We start from the raw sequence: 17,653 nt of genomic DNA, 5'->3' as shown, positions 1-17,653 counted from the left end.
GGGTCTCCGTGGGTCTTATGTCCTTAATAAGATTCTGGGTGCCTCTGATGAGAGTTACATTGCTTATATCCCCTGTGTTGGTGTTGCCTGGGAACTGTGTGAAGCACTCAGGCTGCTCAGTGTTTCCTGATTACCCTATAGTCACTGCTAAAACAGCATTAAGCCCCAAAGCAGGAAGAAAAAGGAGTATTTTTTTTTTGCTGCATCTGAAAGTATTTTTTTTAAACAGTTTGCTCACGTCTCTCTAGAGCAGGATAGAAAACAGACGAAGGCAGTGGACATGTCTTAATTGGACGGAAAATGGGGCTTAAGATGATAAATATCGTGGGGTATAATAAAATCTGGAGGCCCCTTTCTGGGCTATCATCAAATTTTAAAAAATCTAAATATATGTGATCTTACCAGAGGGATATATGTTCAGTTGAAAACCAAGTTATTTTGAGCTTAGCAACTGAGAACTCTTTTTTTTTTTTTTTTAAGGATTTTGTTATTATGTAATCTCTATACCCAATGTGGGGCCCAAACTCACAGCCCTGAGATCAAGAGTCACATGCTCCACTGACTGAGCCAGCCAGGGACCCCCAGAACTCTTAAATTATAATGATGCAGAATAAATTTTTGCAGATCTGTGGATCTGCAAAGTTTCTCATAGACAGTGATTTGCAGAAGTGACAGGACAGAAATTATTTTATGATGTCATATAGGAAATAGACTTTACATAGAGCCAGCATATATAGGTGTTCAATAAATGTTTTATGTATTAAATAAAAACTTATATTGCACTTAGAATGCTTTACAGCTATTTACTTATGTCTATTTCTCTTCTTGCTTTGAAACTGAATGTGCTAATTAGCAGTGAGGATAGGGTAAATTGAGAAATACCAGGTGGCCCTGGGTACCGATGACCCATCTCATCTGTTTGGGTTGATGTATGTGCAGACACGAGTGTCCTCTGTGTCAGTCATAACTATGGCCATGAACTCCTCTGTCTACAATAACCCTGCTGATTCCTTGCTCTGACTTGTGTGCCCTCTTGTCCTCCAGTGACTCTTAGGCTGAACTGGATGAAACCACTTATGTTTGTTGCTGTTTCAACTGTTTTTGTTTTTTGTTTGGCTGTTTGTTTGAATTTTTTATGTTTATTTTTGAGAGAGAAAGACAGAACGTGAGTGGGGGAAGGGCAGAGAGAGGCAGTGAGACAGAGAATCCAAAGTAGGCTCCAGGCTCGGAGCTGTCAGCACAGAGCCCAATGCAGTGCTCGAACTCACAGACTGGACAGTGAGATCACTATCTGAGCCGAAGTCAGACACTAAACCGACTGAGGCACCCAGGCGTCCCTGTTTGTTTGTTTGTTTTAAAGTTTATTTATTTCGGGGCGCCTGGGTGGCTCAGTTGGTTAAGCATCCGACTTCGGCTCAGGTCATCATCTCGCGGCTTATGAGTTCCGGCCCCAGGTCGGCTCTGTGCTGACAGCTCAGAGCCTAGAGCCTGCTTTGGAGTCTGTGTCTTCCTCTCTCTCTGCCCCCCCTCCCCGCCCCCACTGGTGCTCTGTCTCTGTCTCTCTCAAAAATAAATTTTAAAAAATTTATAGTTTATTTTGAGGGGGGCATGGGTGGCTCAATCAGTTGAGTGTCCGACTTGCCCTCAGGTCATAATCTCCTGGTGAGTTTGAGCCCTGCATGGGGCTCTGTGCTGACAGCTTGGAGCCTGGAGCCTGCTTCGGATTCTGTGTCTCCCTCTCTCTGTGTCCGTCCCTTGTTTGCACTCTGTCTCTCTCTCTCTCAAAAATAAATAAACATTAAAAAATTAAAAAATATAAAGTTATTTTGAGAGAGACAAAGAGTTGGGGAGGGGCAGAGAGAAAGGGAGAGAGAGAATCCCAAGCAGCCATGGAGCTCGACACCACGCTCAAACTTACAAACCCCAAGATCAGGACCTGAGCTGAAACCAGAGTCAGGTGCTTAACCAACTGAGCAATCCAGGCGCCCCACAACTGTTTTTGTTTCATTAAAGAAAACGTCAATTTCATGTGATTCAACCTAATGTTGTCCACATTTTAAAGAAGAGTGGTTACCACCCCATGCTTGGAGTGGTTCAGTAATTGGCCCTAAAACCTCAAAGTAGTCAATAACAGCGTATTAGGATTCAAAATCCAGTTTACCTCCTTTTGAATTTCTTAGTATGCCCCTTTTAACCAAATAGTAAAGCTTGGGCCCAAGAACTAGCTGCTTGGGTTGGAATATCAGTTCATCCACTTACTGGCCTGTGACTTTGACATATTTTCCTCTCCCTGCATCAGTTTGCTCTTCCGTGTAATGGGGTTAACAATAATGCAGTTACTGTCCAATTTGTAGGATTGCCTTGAGGACTGAACGACGAATTCTAGGTACAGTTTAGACAGTGCCTGGCCCTTGGTAAGCACTCTATAAATGTGAGCTATTATCTTCATGTTTCCTTTAATAATTTTTTTCCTGCTTGAGTAAACCAACACACACACACACCTTTGTGTGATAATATAATTCCACAGAACCAAGAAACTCAATAGCAAAGACCTTATTTTATGTCAAGTAGGTAGGAGTTGAACCATAAACCTCAGCGCTGCGAGTTTCTCTCGCAATTTCCCTACATCACTGCGGCTGAAACTGCAGTTTCGTGTGAACACTACTAGATTTTTCCCCATTTTTCTTTATTTTTTTCTTAAGCGGGTGGGGGGGGGGGGCTGTCATTTCCAGGGAGTACAGCTGCGATTTATCATTCTCGATACTGAGCCAAAAATCCTCCAGATAAGGGGGATGCAGCCTGAGGAGAGGAGGCCCGCGGCAATTCTTGTAAACACTCTCTAAATCAATCCTGGCGGGGGCGCGGGAAATTCCACCTAGTTAGAAGTCTAGGAAGCGTGTCAAGTTCACCCCAGGAGGGCTCCAGTGAGGAAATCCCCATCTCCCCAGTCCCAGAAACCGCTTCAGGTTAAAGTCACTGTCTAAAGAGGGCGCGGGCGTATTCGGGTTCATCTCAGGGCCGCTTTTATCTCAAGGAGCAATGCCTGTCTAAGTCCGACCGGGGCCGTCTAGAAGCCATATGCTGCCCCCCTTGAATTACCTGGGTCAGGGACCCGGGGTCCTGCCCGGTGGCGTGGCTTAGGACCCCGGGCAAGGGGCGTGGCCTAGGCTGGCGCCCCCCGCGGCGCCTTTAAGGGCGGGCCGCGGCCCACGTGCTCTGTGACGTCATAGCAGGAAGTGTTTGAGGAAGTCGCGCTGGGCTGGGAGGTTTAAGATTCCCGCATTTTAATGTCTTTGGGGAGGTGCCATAGCCCCCGGTTTTTTCACCTCAGCCCCGCCTCCCCCGCCCCGGGGAGCGGCTCCCCTGCCCTGCGTCCCTGACGACAGGTGAGTCCCTTGGGCGGCCGCGGGGACCCCCTGGTGCCACCTGCAGACCCTGCGTCTCCTCTGCAACGGCGAGCTGGCACCTCCCTCTTCATTGAGGCTGCTGAAGAAACTTCTGTCGAGTTTAAAAGTCGGGGTTTTCCGGTCGTAGAAGCCTTTCTCTTGTGCGGGTTGGACTTGGGAGGTCCAGAGCAGCCCTGGGCGGGGTGGGTACAGGTGGCCGCTTCGAGGTGGGTGGCTTTGGGAGAGAGCCGTGATTCAGTTGGACTGAGTGAAGACAACACGTGACCATGACCATGGGGAAACTCAGCAACAGATTCTGTCCCAGCCACCCTAAACAGAATGCGCGTGGGGCAGGGCGCCCCTTGCTGGAGTCCAGGCTGGGATGCCCTTTCGAGGTGGGGGTGGGGGTGGGGGGGCGGAGTATTCTCTCTTTCCAGTGACTTTCCTGCCTGTCTCCTTCTACAACAGCCCAGGTGGGGGGAGGGGGAAAGGTGAGAAAAACAAGTTTGCCACCAAAACCCCGAAATAAGCTAGACAACATGGTTTATTTATAAATGAAAACCAGCTCGTTTTTTTCTTCTCTCTTATTGAAGGGCAAGGGTATCTCTTACCTTCTCCCTCTCTTTGAGTTACATTTTTTCTTAACTTTAATCTTTTATCCCCCACACCAAATTGCTTACAGAGTTAGCACATCCTCAGTATGAGCTGGTCACCTTCGCTGCCAACCCAGACATGTGGGGCCTGGGAGATGAAAGAACGACTTGGGACAGGGGGATTTGGAAACGTCATTCGATGGCACAATCAGGTAGGGGCTCTGGAGCTGGGAAGAACCAAGGGTGACCAGGGGTAGGAGCTGGGGAAGACAGGCTGCCCTCAAATTGCCTCTCCCCAACACTGTGCTGGGTGGGAGAATGGGGCTCACCTTTGGTTATAGACTTGTTGAGTGAGAAAAGGGAACTGGGAAGGGGCTTCAGGGCTGCTGAGCTGACTCTAAGTGGTCTCCAAGCTTTACTGGCTATGCCCCCCAAATAAATAGTAAACATTTTAAGTTTTCACCTCCAATTATATATATTTTATTTTATTATTATTGTTTTTTAATATTTGTTTTTGAGAGAGAGAGAGAGAGAGAGAGAGAGAGACAGCACTAGTGGGGGAGGGGCAGAGAGAGAGACACAGAATCCCAAGCAGGCTCTGGGCTCTGAGCTGTCAGCCAGCACAGAGCTGGAGGTGAGGTTGGAACCCGTGAAGTGGGATGCTTAACCGACTGAGCCACCCAGGCGCCCCTCAATTATTATATATTTTAAATTAGGATCTGTGTTGCCATTATACTGTCATGTACTGATATGTTGTATACTAATATATTACGTGTTCTAAAACATACAAAAATAGAAAAAAATAGAAAAATTTAAAGGGATGAGCATAGTGAAATATACTTAAGTGTTTAAAAAATTAATTAGAAAATTTTTTTAATGTTTTTATTTTATTTTTGAGACAGAGGGAGACAGAGCATGAGTGGGGGAGGGGCAGAGAGAGAGAGAGGGAGACACAGAATCTGAAACAGGCTCCGGGCTCTGAGCTGTCAGCACAGAGCCTTACGCGGGGCTCGAACCCACGAACCATGAAATCATGACCTGAGCCGAAGTCAGACGCTTAACTGACTGAGCCACCCAGGCGCCCCTAAAAAATTAATTTAAAACCATTTTAAATACGTATCAATTATGACATCTTCCCAGTATTTGCAGTACTGCACAGCACACAGTATACAGATCCATATGAAAGAATTACCATTAGAGATAGTGGAGGAAAATCCATAATTCAAACAATTTTTATAATTTTGAATTATTTGGACTAATTTCTTAAAAAAATTTTTTTTAAATGTTTTATTTATTTTTGAGACAGAGAGAGACAGAGCATGAGCAGGGGAGGGGCAGAGAGGGAGACACAGAATCCGAAGCAGGCTCTAGGCTCTGAGCTGTCAGCACAGAGCCTGACGCGGGGCTCAAACTCATGAACTGTGAGATCATGACCTGAGCCGAAGTCGGACACCTAACCAACTGAGCCACCCAGGCGCCCCTGGACTAATTTCTTTTTAGATCTGATTCGATCCTTATCGTTTTTACTCCTTATGTGTCTGAAATTAGTTTCTCATAGAAGTGTTAGTTCTTCCATATTCCTGTTTGCTTATGCTGATGTTACATGTGCTAAATAAAGTTCACTACAGGAATTTCTTTAGCCATTTGTCCATTTTATGAGAGTCATTTTATTGAAATTGGATAATATAATCCATAATCTACCTAAGCGGGGCACTTGGAACCTGCAGCATGCCTCCATAGGCCCCTGTCTGTACCATGTGTGATATGTGCGTGACCTCCTGAAAAATTATCTGAGAGTGCCATAAAGTTAATATCAGAAAAGCTTAACCAAAGCTTAACCAAAAGCTTAACCAAGTAGCTAAAATTAGCTTCCTGACCCCAAAATCAGACCTCTGAAGTCCTTGAAGGAGGGCACCTGCTTTTTGATCAGGGGCTGCAGAGCACTTTTTTGGACCAAAGGAATGGCAAATTGTGCACCACTTCCCAGGAGCCTGCTGTGGCAGCCAGTGCGGGGGGGTGGGAGTGGGGGTCCTCAAGGCTACTGGCCAGCCATGTCAGAGCATCATTCCAGACAGCCACCCTCCTTTATCAGTAGTTGGAAGACATTCTAAACCCTGCCTGAGTCCTATCAGCTCTGAGTGGATGAAACGACCCGTGGAGGAATGTGGGGGGTCGGAGCTGGAGGGCAGAGTACAGTTCTGTAGGTGGTAATTTCCACATTCAACTAGGAAACCAGAATTCCAGCAAACCCTCTGGCTGAGGGGGCCTTAGAAACACAACTGGCTTGGGGCGCCTGCATGGCTCAGTCTGGTTAAGCATCCAACTTCAGCTCAGGTCATGATCTCATGGTTCACAAGTTTGAGCCCTGCATTGGGCTCTGTGCTGACAGCTCAGAGCCTGGGGCCTGCTTTGGATTCTGTGTCTCCCTCTCCCTCGCTGCCCCTCCCCCACTTGTACTCTTTCTCTCTCAAAAATAAATTTAAAAAAAGAATAAAAAAAAAAAGAATCACAACTGGCTCAAATATATTCTGGTCTGAGTATAGCTATGGACTTAACATTACAACAGAAGACTCAGACTATTCTGTGGCCCACAGATACCTGGGCTGGGCTGCTCTAGACAGGCCAAGGCTTTTGGATTCTTGACTACAGCAAGTATCTCGCAGCAGCTGACCTAGAGACGTTTGGTTTCCCTCGAAAGGAGTTCTGTCCAGATGCGCCATGTGTCTGTCATCTCTAGCTCAAAATGGCCTCCATCTGCTCCATGAGTTTGGAAAGCTATTGTCAGTTGGAATTTGTTCCTGGCTTTATAGATATGGGCCTGAAAATGTGTAAATGTGTGTGTATGTGTATGGATTAGTCTTCTAAGATTACTACCTTCAAGTTCCTTCCCCTTTTCAAAAAATTAATTTGTTTTTCATTTTTACTTAATGTTTAATTGAAGTATAGTTGGCATACATTGTTATAATAGTTTTAGGTGTACAACATAGTGATTTGGTGTTTCTGTACATTATACAGTGCTCACCATGATAAATATAGTTATCATCTGTCACCAAACAATGTTATCACAGTATTATTGACTATGTATATATATATATATATATATATGTGTATATATATATATATATATATACAATGCTGTACTTTTCATCCCCAAGATTTATTGTACAACTGAAAGTTTGTATCTCTTACTCCCCTTCACCTATTTCACCCATCCCCCAACTCCTTCCCTCTGGCAACCACCAGTTTTCTGTGTTTATGAGTCTATTTCTCCTTTTTTTGTTTATTCGTTTTGTTTAGATTCCACATGGAGTGAAATCGTACGACCTTTCTTTCTTCTAACTTGTTTCACTTAGCATAATACCCTTTACATCCATCCACGTTGTCATGAATGGCAAGATTTCATTCTTTTTATGGCTGAGTAATATTCTTTATCCATTCCTCTATTGATGGAAACTTGGGTTGCTTCACTGTGTTGGCTGTTGTAAATAATTCTGCAATAAACACAGGGGTGCATTTTTAGTGTTTTCAAATTAGTGTTTTGTTTCCTTTGATTAAATACATAGCAGTAAAATTACTGGATCATAATAGTATTTCTATTTTTAAGTTTTTGAGGAACCTTCCTACTGTTTTCCACTGTGGCTGTACCAATTTACATTCCTACCAACAGTGCATGAGGGTTCCCTTTTTCCACATCTTTGTCAGCACCTGTTATTTATTGTCTTTTTGATGTTAGCCATTCTGACAGGTGTAAGATGCTATCTCATTGTGGTTTTGATTTGCATTTCCCTGATGATGAGTGATGTTGAACATCTTTTCATGCTTCTGTGGGTCATCTGTATGTCTTCTTCGGAAAAATGTTTTCACCTGTCTTCTGCCCATTTTTAAAAAAAATTTTTTTTTCAACGTTTTTTATTTATTTTTGGGACAGAGAGAGACAGAGCATGAACGGGGGAGGGGTAGAGAGAGAGGGAGACACAGAATCGGAAACAGGCTCCAGGCTCTGAGCCATCAGCCCAGAGCCTGACGCGGGGCTCGAACTCACAGACCGTGAGATCGTGACCTGGCTGAAGTCGGACGCTTAACCGACTGTGCCACCCAGACGCCCCTCTTCTGCCCATTTTTTAACGGGATTATTAAGCTTTTTGATGTTGACTTGTGTAAGTTCTTTTTACATTTTGGATATTCACCCCTTATTGAATATATCATTGGCAAATATCTTCTCCCTAGGTTGCCTTTTCATTTTGTTGATCATTGTTCTTTTTAAATTTATTTTTATTGTTCTTTGTTTTATAAAAGCCAAAGCCAAACTCCCCAGTCTGCTGTTTGAGGCCTCTTCACAGTCTGGCCTTACCCTGTCTTTGTAGCATCACCTCCTCTTATTGGCTCCCAACAAGATGGTTGGCTGAGCCCTCTCTGGAATAGGCCTCTGTCTCCTGGACAGCTGTACATAATTCTGGCCATTCCTCCAGGATCAGCTCCAGACCACCTCCTCCATAAACTTGCCGCAGATTTATTCATGCAGTGGAAATTAGTTCTTCCATTGAATGCCTTCAGCTCCACTTGGGATGCTTCGTACACTGCCTCTTCGTCTGTGTGTAGGAATGTGTCTTGTCAAGGCTCTAAGTTCCTGGTCAGCCAGGGCCCTGTCTGGCTGTGGCTTTCTTTCAGTTCCCCCATAGCAATTTCTTTACATTATACATGTTTGGGGTGCATAAAATAATTCACTTTCTGTAAAGATCTTTTTGGAAAAGGGAAAGAGCCATTAATCAATAATTATAAATGTAAACTCCCGACTCTCATAGGTGTGACATGGGAGAGGGGCCCAGAGCAGTGCTACCTTATACCAGGGGGTGGGATCCGTCAGGAGGTTGGGGTAGGCTTCTTCAAGGAAGTGGTGCTTAAGCAGAGACCTGAATTATTGGTAGAAGTTAGCTGGGCTGAGAAAGTGGGAGGAGGGACCCAGGCAGAGGGAACAGCCTATTCAGAACCCCTGTGAAGGGGGCAGATCTAGGCTAGCAGGTGGGACTGAAAGACCAGCATGACCAGAAGGGAGGACAAGGGGAGCCAGGTGCAAGGGAGGCTGGGGTGTAGATGGTGACAGTGAGATGTGCTTTTGTTTTTATCTGAAGGGCACCAGGAAGCTGTTGGAGGGGGCTCCACTCTGACTGGAAGGGGCCCAGGCAGTGGTGTGCTGGGACATCGGCTCTCTGAGAAAAACGTCCCAGTTCGTAGTGTTTACCAGTTTCCACAGGGTAACTACCCCTGCTGTGACTTGTTTCAAGCCACTGACAACTTAATAAGCAGGTCTCACTGAATTCCTTAATATTTAACAATCCACCCTCAGAAGAGCTGGTCCCAGGACACTACCGGCACTACCCTGTCACGTGGGGACACCAGTTAGGGGGCTTTTGGAGGAGTCCAGGTGAGAGAGTGGACTGGGCTGATGATGGTGGAGATGGAGAGAAGTGGGCAGATCTGAGAGCTGTGTGATGGGTAAAGTCGGCAGGACTTATCGGTGGAATACCAAGCGAGGGCCGAGGGGGTAGGAGGAGTCCACTCTCACAAATTCGTAGTGAGCCTGGCTCCATCCTGGAAGCTCTCCATTACCCTCCTGCGTGGATCTTCGGGTGGGGAAATCCTTAAGGCTGCTGTGGGCGCTCAGGAGGCTCTTTAGTTGATGACCATGAATAGTGTGTTCTCTGGTGGCTGCCCCTGTGTTCAGAGCCTCTCGAAGAAAGCCTCTGGGTAGGGTGGTTTTGATATTTAACTCCAGTCTGGTATAGTGATTACACTTTGCAGCCATGTACGTTTCCGCATACTCTGTATACTTTATCTTGTGTATGAAAGAGAGACTTTTTAGTTTATCACAAGAGAAATTGCATAAAAGAGTCTGTTGGTATCCCTAGTCACATATGTGATGCCTAATACTCAGACCCATCATTTATCGAGAACTTACCCTGTGGCAGCATTGGGCTAGGCATTTTACATGCTTTATCTCCTGTCCACACAAAGGTAGAACTGTTGCTTTTTTTTCCTAAAGTTTATTTATTTAAGTAATCTCTACACACAACGTGGGTCTTGAATTCATGACCCTGAGATCAAGAGTTGCATGCTCCTGTGACTGAGCCAGCAGGTGCCCCAAGAACTGTTGTCTTTATTCCTGTTTATTACTGAGAAAATTGAAGCACAAAGAGGTTAGGTCATTCACCTAAAGAGCCTAAGCTAGTAAGTGAAGGAGCTGAATCTGAACCTACATCTATTCAGTTCCCAGCCTCCTGCCTTCTCCACTGTGGCTTGTGGTGTTGCCATGGTGGGTGATCCAAGCCTAGGGACATTGTCAGTTCTCTACAATCAGTCTAAACCATTTTGAAATACTACAGGAAAAAACCCTCCTTTGGAGGACAACATGCATAAAGCTTTCTTGTTTAACAGAGAACTCTAAGATGAATTACTTCTTAGTGAGGAAGGGCAGTATATCAAATATTCCTACCCTTGTTTCCCTGAGTTTTTGGATTTTGTCACCAAACATGGGCGTTGGCAGTCCTTGCTGTGTCTATACTCCTTGAGCCTCAGCTCGAGGGTCAGCACAAACCATTTATCAGTAGTCTAGAGAGGCTGATCTTTTCTTTTTTTAAATTTTTTTTTCAACGTTTATTTATTTTTGGGACAGAGAGAGACAGAGCATGAACGGGCGAGGGGTAGAGAGAGAGGGAGACACAGAATCGGAAACAGGCTCCAGGCTCTGAGCCATCAGCCCAGAGCCCGACGCGGGGCTCGAACTCACGGACCGTGAGATCGTGACCTGGCTGAAGTCGGACGCTTAACCGACTGCGCCACCCAGGCGCCCCGAGGCTGATATTTTCAATAAGACCTTTGTTAAATACAGAGGAAGAAGAAAAAGAGATGACTGGAATGACCTGAGCCTGTAGCACTTATGGGACTAAAGGGGAAAAGCCACATGACTCCCAGTCACACATACCTGGGTTCCAGTCCTGGCTCTGTTACTTGCTGGCTTCATGACTTTGGGCCACAACTTCCCCCCATGGATTTTTGAGGATGCTAAGATATTGAGCTCCTTGGCTCTCAGTGTGTCTGGGCATGAAATAGGGCAGCTGCTCTCTGGAAGCATCTGGGGATGTCCCAGGGTGCCTTGTAAATATATTATCTGTGCACGTTGCTGGGAAAGAGACTGGGAAGTGCTACCTGGGGTCCCAAAGGATGCCTGTGAAGATGACATGAGGTAATGTACGCACTGGCTGTTATTAAAGATATAAAAGGTAAGGTGTTATTACCACGTTTATGAAGTAGTACTGCCTTTTACTTGTCTCCTCACTGGACAAGATTAAACTCACTTCAGCTTATGTGTGTGTTTTTGTTTTTTTAAGTTTATTTTTGAGAGAGAGACAGAGCGTGGTGGAGGGGCACAGAGAGAGGACAGAGGATTGGAAGTGGGCTCCGCACTGACAGTAGGCAGCCCAACTCAGGGCTCAAACCCACAAACAGCGAGATCATGACCCGAGCCGAAGTTGGATGCTCAACCACCTGAGCCACCCAGGTGCCCCTATGTGTGTGTATTGAAGTCTTAAAGACTTCAGTGAGTTCACTAAGAATTTATGGAGCAGTGACCTAAGCTCCATCAGGGGAAAAAAGAAATGACCTTGTCTTCAGTGTGCTTATGCTCTTATGGAGGAGGTAAAGTGAATACTTAGCAATATACTAAAGGAGTCTAAATATAAGCACCAAGTTGTGTAGAAAAAGTGGCTGCTATTTATTGAGAGTGTTCTGTGCCAGCTGTGCTAGATGCTTTATCCATATTATCTCTTGAATGCTCAGGGAAGAGGGAAGGCTTCTTGAGGAAATGGAACTTGAGCAGAATCTTGAAGGAGATAGACTGGAATAGTCTGAAAAGAAGACAAATCAAATAGGTAGAGTAACATCTACATGGGACCAGAGAAAGGAAATCATGCTACTTAATTGACTTAAGGCTCAGTCTGTATCAGACACTCCATCTTGTTTTGACTGAGGGATAGAGTCCTCTTCTTATGGATAAGACCTAGAAGCTTAAGTAATGGACTCAGTGTCACACATTTACCAGGTGAAGGATGAGGGAATTACACCTTGACTTGTCTCACCCCTCAAGCCCCTGTGGGTGAGTTTGGAGGCCACTATGTCCGTTGGGTGTTTACACCAAAGGGAATGGGTTGAACTCAGAACCTTCTCAGCATAGATGGGTCAGCATGGTTGAGTCAGGGCTGAAGCTGCAGCCAGACCTTTTAAACTCTCAGGCCTGGGTTCTGTCCCTAGGATCTCTCTAGGCCTAGCTTTGTACTTTCTTTCTGAAGCATTCATCTTGGAGGGCAGGGCCTGAGAAGGAATGAGTTGGTTATTACTGATTACCCCCTCTTACCACAATGGCCTGTTGGATGGTTGCCATGGTAACAAGAGGCACCTTTCTGAGCTAAGGGTTTGAATGTACCCTTTGGCTTCCTGTGAGTTCCCCTAGTCATGAGAAGAAGGCTAACTTTGGGAAGCTGGGCCAGCTCCTGTATAGACTGGCCTTCAGCTCACTTGTACTGTCACACCTTTTGGTAGCTCTCAGCCATCTGAGGAAGTGCTTTCCTCCCCTTCACTTCATCCTACACCCCATTCTGCCACGTTTTATGTTTCCATGTGCACAAGATTCACAGACTTGAGGGACCTTAATAATAAACTGCATTCAGCATGGGTAACACTGTTGACACCTTTCTCCATTTTCTCAAAATACTAATCAATTTTAAATTTTGCCCTGAGGAATCCATTTACCAGAAGGTGGATGCTGACATGGTTTGGGCCAAGTCTGGTTTTCCACAGGACTGAGCTAAGACTCTAGAAAGCTCCAACCCAAATAAAGATAGTCATCCACTGCTCTTTGAGTTCCATTGCTAGTGAAGAACAAGCTTCCCAGGGTTTCAAAAATAGTATTTTTAGTCTGTTTCTAAACTGTTGAGTTGAATTTTGCTTTCTAGAACAGGTATGTTCTTAGCAACAGAAAGTCTGTTTTTTTGTCTCAAATGAAGTATAACACATAGAAAACTGGAATGTTTTAGAATACTGCTTAGAGGACCACTGTGTAAGAAAGTTTAAGTGTGTCTGTGTCTGTATGGGACATTCCCAAGCCTAGGAAGTTAGGATTTCCCCTGCCACCGTAGGACTAAACTGAGCTGTCCACAAATAGAAACTGCATTCTGCTCTCTATGCCCAATTATTCCACAATGTGTTCAGTATTCATATTGCTAAGTTCACTGTCTAGTTTGAATTAGGATGTTGAGGCCAATGTCAAATCAAATCTTCAATCTTTAATATCAGTCTTCAATATCAAAATCTATTTCTGGACTCTGGGTCGGGTCAGGTGACAGTTGTGTGTTAGTTCCAATGTTTGTGTTGAACAGAAGACTGCAGTTATGTACAATTATCCAATGTATAGATAGGTTACCTGAAATGTTTTCTAAATCACTTAATCTGCCTTTGGGGTTTGATGTATTTATCAGTTTTATGAAGGAAGCATACTGTTTGTGGTAGGCAGAATAACCCCTCCCGAAGATGTCTGTGTCCTAATCCCCTGGACCTGTGAATATGGTAAGTTACCATGGCAAAGGGGAATTAAGGTTGCTGATGGGTTGACGTGATATGGGAAAATTATCCTGGATTATCCAGGTTATCCCAGTGTAATCACAGGGGGCTTAAAAGTGGAAGAGAGAGGCAGGAGAGTCAGTGGCAAAGTGATGCAATGTGAGAGTCAACTGGTCCTTGCTGGCTTTGAGGGTAGAGGGAGGGGCCAGGAGCCAAGGAATGCAGGCAACTTCTAGAAGCTAGAAAGGTCAAGGAAATTTATTCTCCCCTAAAGCTTCCAGAAAAGAGCACAACCCTGCTGACATCTTGATTTCAGCCCAGTGAGATGTGTGCCAGACTTGTGACCTCCAGAAGTGTAAGGATATAAATCTATGTTGTATTAAGCTGCTAAGTCCATGGCATTTTGTTGATAGTAGCAGTAAAAAAACTAAGTTCGTGGCAATTTGTTAATAGTAGCGCCTGGGTGGCTCAGTCAGTTAAATGTCCAACTTCGGCTCAGGTCATGATCTCACAGTTTGTGAGTTTGAGCCCTGCATCGGGCTCTGTGTGTCAGATTCTGTGTCTCCCTCTCTCTCTGTCCCTCCCCCACTCACACTCTGTCTCTGTCTCTCAAAAATAAATAAACGTTAAAAAATTTTTTTTTAAAAACATGTTGCTCTGTATGTTGAAGTTAATATAGGTGCAGATCTTTAAATATCTTGAATTATTTATTATTTATTTTTAATATAATTTATTATCAAATTGGCTAATATACAGTATGTAAAGTGTGTTCTTGGTTTTTGGGGTAGATTGCCATGGTTCATTGCTTACATACAACACCCAGTGCTCATCCCAACAAGTGCCCTCCTCAATGCCCATCACCCATTTTCCCTCCCCACCCCCGCCATCCATTCTCAGTTTGTTCTCTGTATTTAAGAGTCTCTTATGGTTTGCCTCCCTCTGTTTGTAACTATTTTTTTCCCCTTCCCTTCCCCCATGGTCTTCTGTTAAGTTTCTCAAGATCCACATATGAGTGAAAACATGTGATATCTGCTCTTTTCTAACTGACTTATTTCACTCAGCATAATATCTTCCATTTCCATCCATGTTGCTGCAAATGGCATGATTTCATTCTTTCTCATTGCCATGTAGTATTCCATTGTATACATAAACCACATCTTCTTTATCCATTCATCAGTTGATGGACACTTAGGCTCTTTCCATAATTTGGCTATTGTTGAAAGCGCTGCTATAAACATTGGGGTACATGTATCCTTATGAATCAGCACTCCTGTATCCCTTGGGTGAATTGCTAGCAGTGTTATTGCTGGGTCATAGGGTAGATATATTTTTAATTTTTTGAGGGACCTCCACACTGTTTTCCAGAGCGGTTGCACAAGTTTGCATTCCCACCAACAGTGCAAGAGTGTTCCCATTTTTCCACACCCTCACCAGCATCTGTTGTTTCCTGAGTTGTTCATTTTAGCCACTCTGGTGTGAGGTGGTATCTCAGCGTGGTTTTGATTTGTATTTTCCTGATGATGAGTGACATTGAGCATCTATTCATGTGTCTGTTGGCCATCTGGATGTCTTCTTTGGAGAAGTGTCTATTCATGTCTTCTGCCCATTTCTTCACTGGATTGTTTGTTTTTTGTGTGTTGAGTTTGATAAGTTCTTTGTAGATTTTGGATACTAACCCTTTATCTGATATGTCATTTGCAAATAAATGTCTTTTCCCATTCTGTCAGTTGCCTTTTAGTTTTGCTGATTGTTCCCTTTGCAGTGCAGAAACTTTTTATATTGATGAGGTCCCAATAGTTCATTTTTGCTTTTAATTCTCTTGCCTTTGGAGATATGTTGAGCAAGAAATTCCTGTGACTGAGGTCAAAGAGGTTGTTGCCTGATTTCTCCTCTAGGGTTTTGATGGTTTCCTGTCTCACATTTCGGTTTTTCATCCATTTTGAGTTTATTTTTGCGTATGGTGTAAGAAACTAGTCTAGTTTCATTCTTCTGCATGTTGCTGTCCAGTTCTCCCAGCACCATTTGCTAAAAAGACTGTCTTTTTTCCATTGGATACTCTTTTCTGCTTTGTCAAAAATTAGTTGGCCATACATTTGTAGGTTCAATTCTGGGTTCTCTATTCTATTCCATTGGTCTATGTGTCTGTTTTTGACCCAGTACCATACTGTCTTGATGATTACAGCTTTGTTGTAGAGGCTAAAGTCTGGGATTGTGATGCCTACAGCTTTGGTTTTCTTCAATATTACTTTAGCTATTCGGGGTCTTTTGTGGTTCCATAGAAATTTTAGGTTTGTTCTAGCTTTGAGAAGAATGCTGGTGCAATTTTGATTGGGATTGCATTGAATGTGTAGATTGCTTTGAGTAGTATTGACATTTTAACAATATTTATTCTTTCAATCCATGAGCATGGAATGTTTTTCCATTTCCTTGTGTCTTCTTCAATTTCCTTCATAAATTTTCCATTGTTTTCAGCATACAGATTTTTTACATATTTGGTTAGGTTTATTCCTAGGTATTTTATGGTGCAGTTGTAAATGGGATCAGTTTATTTCTCTTTCTGTTGCTTCATTATTGGTGTATAAAAATGCAACCAATTTCTGTACATTGATTTTGTACCCTGTGACTTTGCTGAATTCGTATATCAGTTCTAGCGGTCTTTTGGTAGAGTCTTTTTGGGTTTTTCATGTAGAGTATCATGTCGTCTGCGAAAAGTGAAAGTTTGATTTCTTCTTTGCCAATTTTGATGTCTTTTATTTCATTTGTTGTCTGCCTGCTGAGTCTAGGACTTCCAACACTATGTTAAACAACAGTGGTGAAACTGGACATCCCTGTCGTGTTCCTGATCTCAGGGGGAAAGCTCTCAGTTTTTCCCCATTGAGGATGATATTAGCTGTGAGCTTTTTATATATGGGTTTTATGATATTTAAGTATGTTCCTTCTATCCTGACTTTCTTGAGGGTTTTTATTAAAAAAGGATGTTGTATTTTGTCAAATGTGTTTTCTTCATCTATTGACAGGATCATATGGTTCTTATTCTTCCTTGTATTAATGTGATGTATCACATTGATTGATTTGTGAATATTGCCCTGCAGCCCAGAAATGGATCCCACTTGATCATGGTGAATAATTCTTTTTATATGCTGTTGAATTTTATTTGCTAATATCTTGTTGAGAACTTTTACATCCATATTCATCAGGGATATTGGCCTATAGTTCTCCTTTTTTGTGGGGTCTCTGTCTGGTTTGGGAATCGAGGTAATGCTGGCTTCATATAATGAGTCTGGAAGTTTTCTTTCCATTTCTATTTTTTGGAACAGCTTGAGAAAGACCGGTATTAACTCTGCTTTAAATGTCTGGTAGAATTCCCCTGGGAAGCCATCTGACCCAGAACTCTTATTTGTTGGGAGATTTTTGATAACTGATTCCATTTCTTCACTAGTTACGGGTCTGTTCAAATTTTCTGTTTCTTCCTGTTTGACTTTTGGTAGTGTGTGGGTGTCTGGGAATTTGTCCATTTCTTTCAGGTTGTCCAGTTTGTTGGCATATAACTTTTCATAGTATTCTCTGATAATTGCTCGTATTTCTGAGGGATTGGTTGTAATAAATCCATTTTCATTCATGATTTTATCTATTTGGGTCCTCTCTTCATTTTGAGAAGTCTGGCTAGGGGTTTATCAATTTTGTTTATTTTTTCAAAAAACCAACTCTTAGTTTCATTAATCTGTTCTATTGGGTTTGGGTTTTTTTTTTTTTTTTTTTTTTTGTATTTTATATTGTTTATTTCTGCTCTGATCTTTATTATTTCTCTTCTTCTGCTGGCTTTGGGATTTCTTTGTTGTTCTGCTTCTTAGTTCCTTTAGGTGTGCTATTAGATTTTGTATTTGGGATTTTTTGTTTGTTTGTTTCTTGAGATAGTCCTGGATGGGCCTGGATTGCAATATATTTTCCTCTTAGGACTGCCTTTGTTGCATCCCAAAGGGTTTGGACTGTTGTGTTTTCATTTTCATTTGTTTCCATATATTTTTAAATTTCTTCTTTAATTGCCTGGTTGACCCATTTGTTCTT

The 17,653-nt window shown here is 43.3% G+C and overlaps 1 protein-coding gene across 3 annotated transcripts in view; it reads left to right on the top strand.

The window, feature by feature from the left end:
• Positions 1–3,241: 3,241 nt before the first annotated feature.
• Positions 3,242–17,653, top strand: part of IKBKB (inhibitor of nuclear factor kappa B kinase subunit beta) — a 74,712-nt gene continuing 60,300 nt past the window's right edge. For all 3 annotated transcript variants that reach the window (XM_047855848.1, XM_047855847.1, XM_047855846.1), the window contains exons 1-2: positions 3,242–3,386; positions 4,069–4,191. In XM_047855848.1, the coding sequence (XP_047711804.1) occupies positions 4,087–4,191 (105 nt within the window). In that variant the 5' untranslated portion in view covers positions 3,242–3,386; positions 4,069–4,086. The remainder of the gene's footprint in view (positions 3,387–4,068; positions 4,192–17,653) is intronic.

This window comes from Prionailurus viverrinus, chromosome B1 (genome assembly GCF_022837055.1).
Source record: "Prionailurus viverrinus isolate Anna chromosome B1, UM_Priviv_1.0, whole genome shotgun sequence".
Classification (NCBI taxonomy): domain Eukaryota; kingdom Metazoa; phylum Chordata; class Mammalia; order Carnivora; family Felidae; genus Prionailurus; species Prionailurus viverrinus.
This window is presented reverse-complemented; position numbering and strand designations above follow the sequence as displayed.